The 8,967-nt window shown below is 52.0% G+C and overlaps 1 protein-coding gene across 1 annotated transcript; it reads right to left on the bottom strand.

The window, feature by feature from the left end:
• Nucleotides 1-531: 531 nt before the first annotated feature.
• Nucleotides 532-7,308, bottom strand: LOC128345967 (uncharacterized). Its single transcript, XM_053298755.1, has 2 exons — nucleotides 6,211-7,308; nucleotides 532-2,381 (listed from the first exon to the last, which is right to left on the bottom strand). Exons 1-2 carry the CDS (start codon nucleotides 6,653-6,655, stop codon nucleotides 1,768-1,770), a joined length of 1,059 nt encoding a protein of 352 aa, XP_053154730.1. The 5' UTR covers nucleotides 6,656-7,308; the 3' UTR covers nucleotides 532-1,767.
• Nucleotides 7,309-8,967: the final 1,659 nt, after the last annotated feature.

Here is an 8,967-nt window from a genome sequence, read left to right as displayed (position 1 = left end):
AACAAATGTTGGAAATGTGGACAATGTGAAGGAACCTTCTTCCATATGTGGTGGTCGTGCGGGAAGGCAAAGGCCTTTTGAGATATGATATATAATGAGCTGAAGAAAAATTTTTAAATGACATTTCCTAAGAGGCCAGAAACCTTCTTGTTGGGAATAACTCAAGGAGAGTTCTCTAGAAGAAATTTAACTTTTTTATGTATGCAACCACGGCGGCTAGAATAGTATATGCGCAGAAATGGAAAGATAATAAAATGCCTTCAAAAGAAGACTGGTTGATAAAAATTTTGGAATATGCGGAGATGGCAAAACTTACAGCACTTATAAAAGACGAAAACTTGGAGTGTTTTAAAGAAGATTGGGAACCTTTCTTGCTTTACTTAAAGAACTATTTTTCTAACATGGACCTTTCAGCAGGGTTTGAAATTTAGTATCACAGGCACAGCAGGTTGGGGTAGGGTAAAATCGAATTGTAAGGCAGAGTATATATTATTGTACCCAGACCCCGGCCCAAGAAGACACAGAGACATTTTTTTTAATGGGAGAAACGGGCCACGCTTTATTAATATTTAACAACAACAGGCATGGCGGCCTGAAACAAGGTGATTAATCACCAACTTAAACAGTGCGGGCACCTAGGCATGGGCTAGGATTCAAAACGTCCTACCCATTGCCCGCAAGGGCGACACACCCTGGCTCAGGAAAGAGGCAGGCAGCTCCTGCCCAATTCCTTCAAAGCCAACCCCCCCTTTTAAAGAGGGGATCTGAACAGCTTCGGATCTTTACCGCCCCGGACCGCACAGCCCAAAGGTTGGTGAAGCCCTGAAGCAGGTTTCTTGGCAATCAAAGTCTTCCCGTGCCGCACAGGCCACAAGGAAGCGATTGACCAATCCACCTTAAAAATGCCCAAGGGTGCTCACCTAAATCTATACCTCCTTACCCCACAGCCCGCACTGTTCCTGCCAACGTGGCCAACCTAAAACCTAACTGTCAACTGACTACAGAACGGAGTAGGCGAAAAAACTCCCAACCACAGCCAATAAGTTGAGAGCAAAAAATTCCTACTCGGCCCCAAAGGCGACCAGTCGCTAGACCCGCTCTGCATCAGGGAGGGAGGGAGGGGGAAGCCAGAAAGCGACTGAGAGGCTGAAGCGAAGAAACGCTCAGCCTCTCACGGAGCCCCGCCCACCACGGGCTAGCCAGCCAATGAAGGCTGCTCCTTGGGCCTCGTGACCCGGGCTGGGACAAGCACCCTCCCACCTGCATGAGGCAAGGGGAGGGGGATTGTACCCAGACCCCGGCCCAAGAAGACACAGAGACATTTTTTTTAATGGGAGAAACGGGCCACGCTTTATTAATATTTAACAACAACAGGCATGGCAGCCTGAAACAAGGTGATTAATCACCAACTTAAACAGTGCGGGCACCTAGGCATGGGCTAGGATTCAAAACGTCCTACCCATTGCCCGCAAGGGCGACACACCCTGGCTCAGGAAAGAGGCAGGCAGCTCCTGCCCAATTCCTTCAAAGCCAACCCCCCCTTTTAAAGAGGGGATCTGAACAGCTTCGGATCTTTACCGCCCCAGACCGCACAGCCCAAAGGTTGGTGAAGCCCTGAAGCAGGTTTCTTGGCAATCAAAGTCTTCCCGTGCCGCACAGGCCACAAGGAAGCGATTGACCAATCCACCTTAAAAATGCCCAAGGGTGCTCACCTAAATCTATACCTCCTTACCCCACAGCCCGCACTGTTCCTGCCACCCAGGAAGGTTAGCCATCGCTTGACCTTCCTGCCCCACATTTGCCTAAACTTTCAGCAAGAGCCTCACGGATATTGTGTAAATATAAATCACAACCTTTTTCGGAAAGATGCACCCCGTCAGGGCGAAAGAGCTCAGGGAAGCGAGCAGCCAAATCCGGCTGCCGAACCACCGACCCCCCAGCTGCCATCACCAGTCTGCTTATTGCAGCTGAAATTTTTCTGCGTGCCCTCTCTAGACTAAGACCAGAGCGAGCACCACGCCAAACTCTGCGTTGGAGCCAATTAATCCAAATCACGTATACACCAGGCATCCACCTGCGCAAAATAGCCAAATCCGATGAGGCTTGCTGAAAGATGGCGAGACCAGGCCGCCGGCCTAGATCATTCTCCCCAAGATGAAGAACAAGAATGTCAGGAGAGGGAAACCTGTCTAAATGATCCCTTAACGCTGGAAGCAACTGATTCCAGAGCATGCCCCTCATGCCCAACCAGTAAACTGAAGCTTTGCATCCAAAACCCAGCTGGGATCCCCAGCGGGAGGTGCTGGCCCGCTTGAAAGCCCAAAAGACCAAGGAATGGCCACACATCAGGACTCGGACCGGGACCGCCGCCCCACCAGCACCTGTCAAGAAAAAATATAACAAGTCAACAGTACATAAAACAACCGCCCACTGTCAGCGCACATAACGCCTGACCGCCACGGACCTCCATCTTCCAATCCTCTGGACGGCAGACTCATGCAGCCCAATATTCGTAGCAGTGGTGGCTGCACCGATACGAAATGAATGCAACGTCAATCCCTGGAGGGGAACCCCCGCAGCCCTCAGAGCCCTCCTCAAAACCGCCAGGAACTGATACTGCGTAAGAGGAGTCTGATCACTATGACTAAAAAGACAGCCCCCTGCAAAAGGGGCTAACCCAACGTAATGCCTCAAGGCCGCTACGGGGCACACACTCACCTCCCTGGCCGCTACAAGGCGAACTGTCTGGCCCCTGCCCCTCTGATCCATCTTAGAGCGACGAAGGAACAAGCGGGCTTCCCCTTCACCGAATGTTAAATCGGAATATTGCAAGCAGCGGTCCCAGGGGGAGGACCCACTGCGGGGGAGCAGCTTGCTTGGGCGAAAAGCCCCAAAGAAGGCAACTAAGACTGCAGCCCTAAACAACGACACCTCCCATGGCCCCGAGCAGCACCCCACCAGGCGGTCCAATGTGGGAGCCACCAGATCCAAAGTAAAAGGGCGCCTGGAATCCCTGGGCCTGGGTTCCGCCCTGGTCCAACCCTCTAACATACGCCGCACCCGAGGGTCGGCGGATGAGTCACTAACCCCTCGAACCTGGGCTTCAAAGGCTAGCGCGGCTAAATAGCCCCCCAGGGTGGACACCGCACGCCCCGCCCTATGAAGGAAAACCAGAAACTGCTGGATGTGTTCTACAGGGACAGGCCAAACATCCACCAAACCTTCAGACTCCCGAAAAAGCGAGAAAGCCTCCAGCTTGGCTGCGTAGCTCGCTCTGGTGCTAGGCGCCAGAGATGCCGCTATGGCCTGCTGTGCTTCCGCCCGCCAAGTTCCCAAAGAAAGGCCGGCATGGGTTCTGGGAGTAGGGCAGCCTCGGGTGCTAACTCTCTGAACCTGTTTAACTGAAAACGAGACAGAGCGTCAGCTATGTCGTTCCGTATACCCGGGACATGGCGGGAGCGAAAAAGGATGTTAGCCCGCAGACACTGTAAAACCAAAGCCCTAACTAAGCCCATGACCCTCGGTGACTGGGAGGTCTGGGTATTGACAATCTGGACCACCGCCAGGTTGTCACACCAGAACAAAACTGAAGAATTGGCAAACTCAGCTGACCAAATATGCACGGCCACCACAATTGGGAAAAGTTCTAAAAAAGTCAAATCACGAGCAATCCCATGCCTAACCCTTTCCATAGGCCATCTAGCGGAACACCAACATCCCCTAAAATAAACCCCGAACCCAATTCCACCTGCCGCATCAGAGTGGACCTGTAGGTCGGTTTCAAGTAGTCTATCCTGTCGCCAAAACGTGACCCCATTGAAGTCAGTAAGAAATGCTTCCCAGAGGGCAAGGTCAGCACGAACGCCCTCCGTAATCTGCACTCTATGATGGGGAGCCCGAACACCCACCGTCAAGTCACACAGCCGGCGCAAAAAGGCCCGGCCCAGAGCCACCACCTTGCAAGAAAAGTTGAGGTGACCTAAAACCACTTGCAGCTCCCTCAGGGAGACCTTACGGGCTCGACCCAGGGACCGAACCATGTCCAAGAGGACAAACAGCTTGGCCTGAGGCAGCCTGGAGCAACCAGCAATGGTGTCCAGCTCAATTCCTAAAAAGGAAAGGCATGTGACCGGCCCTTCCGTCTTGTCCTGTGCTAAGGGCACACCCAGCTGGTCCGTCAGCTCCATGAAGGAGCACAGTAAATAGTGACACTCCCTAGAATTCCCTCTGCCTACAAAAAGAAAATCGTCTAAATAATGAGCCGTGTAGGAGAGGCCCGCTAGACGCCTGACTGCCCATTCCAAGAAGGAGCTAAATGCTTCAAATGCCACGCAGGAAATCGAGCAGCCCATAGGCAAAGCCCGATCAAAATAAAAATTACCTGCAAAAGTAAAACCCAGCAACTCGAAGTCATCCGGATGCACTGGCAACAGGCGGAAAGCGGACTCAATATCGCATTTCGCTAAGAGGGCCCCGGGGCCCCTGCTCCTAACTACCTTTACGGCCTCGTCAAATGAGGTGTAACATACAGAACATAGGCTATCAGGGATGCCATCATTTACCGATGACCCCCTGGGATGGGAAAGATGATGAATCAACCTGAATTCACCAGGGACCTTTTTAGGAACCACCCCTAATGGCGAAACCCTAAGGCCCGGGAAGGGAAGGCTAGCAAAAGGCCCCATCACCCAGCCCGTGGCCACTTCCTTTCTAATCTTCCTAAATACAATCTCCTCCTTGCCCACCACCGATATTAGGTTGCAGGAATTACTTAAACCCCTACGCGCCGAAGAGGGAATCCGGAACCCATCCCGGAAGCCACTCAACAAATACAAAGCCGCTGAACGGTCTGGATAATCCAACAACAACCGTTGCAGCACCCTTAACCTGACAGGGCTAGGACCCTTTATTCGAAGGGGGTGGGGGAGGGGCACCCTTTTTGTTGTTCCCTTGTCTAAACTTGCCCCCGGAGCCCCCGAACTTGGCCCTAGGACAGGAGGAACTTGGGTGACGTGCCCCGCAGACACCACAGGGATGTTTAAACCGACGGGGGAATGGGAGCACCTGCCATTGGTGTTGAATTCCCAGCAAACAAGGTGGGGTTGAACCCACTGTTGCCCCGTACCCCCCTCAGGTGGAACCCCGGACGGTTTAGAAAGCAAATGCCCACTCTCCGACCTGTCTCCCTCTATTGGCCGGGCTGGAGACATAGTAACCAGCCATAGCTCCTGCAAAGGAGCATCCCAGGGTAAGGTGGGATCCAAAGCTGCCCGCATTCTAAAACTCTCATCATATCGCACCCAGGAAGATCCGGAAAAGTCGGAGACCGCCCTGTGAATAATGTCCATGTATTTAAGAAGGGCAGGACCCCTTGCAGCTTGGGCCTGAACAATAACCCCCATATAAATCGTGAAGCCGGAAAGCCAGTTGTTCCAAGTTTTCTCAACTGGTTTCCTCTTGGTGGCTTCATGCTCCTTACAGGATTCCCCCTCCTTGTGCTTAACCTCGGGTTCCCTAAACAATAAACTAAATATGTCTACATATTCCCCCTTCAGAATTTTTTCCTTCGTAGAAGGGAGCAAGTGATCGCCTAGCGGGAGCCCCATACCCCCATAGGGCGCATGTTGTGGAGACGGCACAATACCCATTGGGTAAAAACCTGGCTGGGACCCCATAGTGGTAACTGAAGCAGGAGCCACCCCCGGGGGCAGGAGCAACCCACTGGGAGGCCAATTACCTGACCAAACCTGCTCCGCAGCACCTTGTAAGCCTGCCATAACCCCGGGAAAAACCAGCGGGGAACCCGCACCCCAAGATTGTGTATATCTAACTTGGCTAAGAGGCACCTTTTACCATGGTGATTGTCTTTATTTAGAAGGGGGAGAGTAACTGGCTCTATCGACCCCCAGCACAGTACTTCCAGTGACTGTTGTTGGTGTCTATCTTATGTTTCTTTTAGATTGTGAGCCCTTTGGGGACAGGGATCCATCTTATTTATTTATTATTTCTCTATGTAAACCGCCCTGAGCCATTTTTGGAATGGCGGTATAGAAATTGAATTATTATTATTATTATTATTATTATTATTATTATTATTATTATTAGGGGGCCAGTAGGAAGCTGGGCCCCATCCACCCATGGCAGGCATCGGCCAGGGAAAGGAAGGCCACTGGCCGGTGCCGCCGGGTGGTGTAGGTGCAACTGGCTCACCCGGGGGCAAAGGATTAGCCGGATCCGTTGGCAGCTGGCCAGCCGGTGCTGCAGGCGGAGGTAGCAATGGTGAAGGCTGCTCAGGCGCTGGGACCTCAGGTGCAGGAGGCGGTAATGGTGGTGTAGCAGGGCCCGGTCCGGCAGGGCTTAGCCCCTCCTCAAGTGCGGCCAACCTACTAGAAAGAGATGTTAGCAGCTGGCTTTTCACAGAACCCCTAGTCCGACGTGGAACCTTAGGAGGAGGCACGCCACCCCCACCCGAAGGACCAGCACCCTTATCGGAAGGGGCTGCCTTGGCCTTTTCCAAAGCCTCCATTCTAGCAATTAACCCACAGATGAGAGTCATCTCTTCATCCTCTTCATCCGAAGACGATTGTGGGGGAGCAGGCCTCTTGGGCTGTTTGACAGGGCGCCCCCCTTTTTTACCCTTGGCCTTCCCCGGCATCTTCTTGAATAAAGGTGCACCCACAAGGATAGACCCCACAACAAACCACCCACAGAAAACCAGCACAAAACCACCACCTTTTTTTAAAAAAAAATAATTTGTAAAATTATAGATAGAAATATATAACGGAGAACAAAAAGACCCTTAGTCACCACCCAGGCCTACAAGCCCACTCAGAACAGGGTTGGAAGGCCAACCCCACGCCCACTCCTAAGCAGGCCCGATAAGCCCCAAAAGAAAAGAAAACCAAATCGCAGTGGCACGAGACCCTTGAAGGAAAATAGGCTGCCTTGGGGGAGAAACAGCAGCCCCAACCGCCCAAGCAACCCCCCAATGCCCAACAAACCGAAGGGCAAAAGCCCTGGTGGAGAAGCGCCCAAGATGTGCCGCCGCGGGCCCGCTAGGCCCCGAAACGCTGCAGCCGCGACCAGGCCGAAAGACTCCCAAGGAGCTCCCCAACAACTAGGGGGACCACTGCCGCCGCCGACGCTGTAGCCCCCACGACAGCTCACTGCCGAAATTGCACCCCGCCCGCTTGTCGGGCGCTCCCCCCACCTAGCCTCCAAGGAAGGAGCTCTGCAAGCGAGCTCCTTCCACCACGGAAGCCAGAAAGCGACTGAGAGGCTGAAGCGAAGAAACGCTCAGCCTCTCACGGAGCCCCGCCCACCACGGGCCAGCCAGCCAATGAAGGCTGCTCCTTGGGCCTCGTGACCCGGGCTGGGACAAGCACCCTCCCACCTGCACGAGGCAAGGGGTGGGGGATTTGTAATATTATAGCAATGGCTTATCTGTATAGTTAACAAGAACCGCGCAGACTTGTAAGCGGGAAGTCATTATTTACTTAAGTATAACTTGATTGCTAAGATATTGTAAAAATCAATAAAACTTTAAAATGGCAGAGCTCCCCAGAATTCTGCTTCAGAGTTCTGCAGCAGAGGAACTCTGAACAATAATAGCAAATTAAACAAGTTGTTCTAGCTTACTTGTCTGTCACTATCCCTACAACTGGATTAAATTTGGTTAAAATTGGTTAGGCAGTTCACAAGTTAGCCTACTTGCATCTCAAATGTTCATGTGTCCACCATCTTGAATTGGGGTGGGTGACGTCATCACAAACCACGCCGTTGAGGTGTCCCTGTGTGTCACTCACTACAGCTGTACCAAATTTGGTTCAAATCAGTTTGGCAGTCCACAAGTTAGGCCACTTGTGCCTCAAAGGTTTATGCATCTGCCATCTCAACTGGGTTGGATGACATCACCACAGACTATGCCACTTAGGTGTCCCTATATGTCCTTACAACTGTACCTGATTTGGTTCATATTGGACGAGGCATTAAGGAGTCGATGTGGGGAGACACACACACACACACGGACACACAGACAGACAGACACACACAGGATGCCAGGTGATCTCATAAGCCTACTAGAAAGCAGACTTTTTAAAAAACAACAACAACCCCACACCAAAGTAAGATGGCTCTTCTTCAGCCAAACTTGCTGTAAGGAGACAGGTAGCCCAGTTGTTCTGTCTCTGCAGGGGTCACAGAGACTCATTGTACTGCAAAGGTGTATTTTGGAGGGAAATTAATTGTAAAAACCCACAGCACAAAAACCCACAGTGCAGCATGAGAACCAGAGGTGAAGTGAGCCAGGAGCACAAGTCAGGAAGTTGAGAATGGGCAGGTATGGGACACTGCATTGGTGCCTATCCTGTTGGTAATCCCACTCACATGGAACCCTCTAGGGGAAGAGAGCTGATCTTGTGGTAGCAAGCATGAATTGTCCTCCTTGCTAAGCAGGGTCTGTCCAAGTTTACATTTGAATGGGAGACTACACAGTCTCCCACGTGAGCATTGTAAGATATTCCCCTTAGGGCAGGCCTGCTCAACTTTGGGCCCCCAGCCTGTTTTTGGACTTTAACTCCCATAATCCCCAGCCACAGTGGCCAATAGCCAGGGAATATGGGAGTTGTAGGCCATCTGCAGGAGGGCCCAAGCTGAGCAGCCCTGCCTTAGGGGATAGAGCCACTTTGGAAAAAGCATCTGCCTGCTTGCATGCTGAAGGTTCCAAGTTCCCTCCCTGGCAGCATCTCCAGATAGGGCTGAGACTGAGACTCCTGTCTGAAACCTTGGAGAGCTGTTGCCAGTCTGAACTAGATGGACCAGTGGTTTGACTCAGCAGAAGCCAGCTTCCTCTGTTCCTAAGCTGAGGAGTGGCCTCATTGGAAGTTGCTGTCTACACTGCAGCTGTCATCCTTTTGCAATAAACAACTTCCATCTTCAAGTCGCCAAGAAAATAGTGCTCAAAAAACT

This window comes from Hemicordylus capensis, chromosome 1 (assembly GCF_027244095.1).
Source record: "Hemicordylus capensis ecotype Gifberg chromosome 1, rHemCap1.1.pri, whole genome shotgun sequence".
Taxonomy (NCBI): Eukaryota; Metazoa; Chordata; class Lepidosauria; order Squamata; family Cordylidae; genus Hemicordylus; species Hemicordylus capensis.
The sequence above is the reverse complement of the archived record's forward strand: the minus strand, read 5'-3'. Positions and strand labels throughout refer to the sequence as shown.

Bases quoted from the DNA above. Each gene is read 5' to 3' on its own strand.
- LOC128345967 (XM_053298755.1), bottom strand. From the start codon at position 6,655: ATGCCGGGGAAGGCCAAGGGTAAAAAAGGGGGGCGCCCTGTCAAACAG. The intron at 2,382-6,210 runs GTGAGCCAGTTG...TTTTCTTGACAG, and splicing joins GGCTAATCCTTTGCCCCCGG to GTGCTGGTGGGGCGGCGGTC.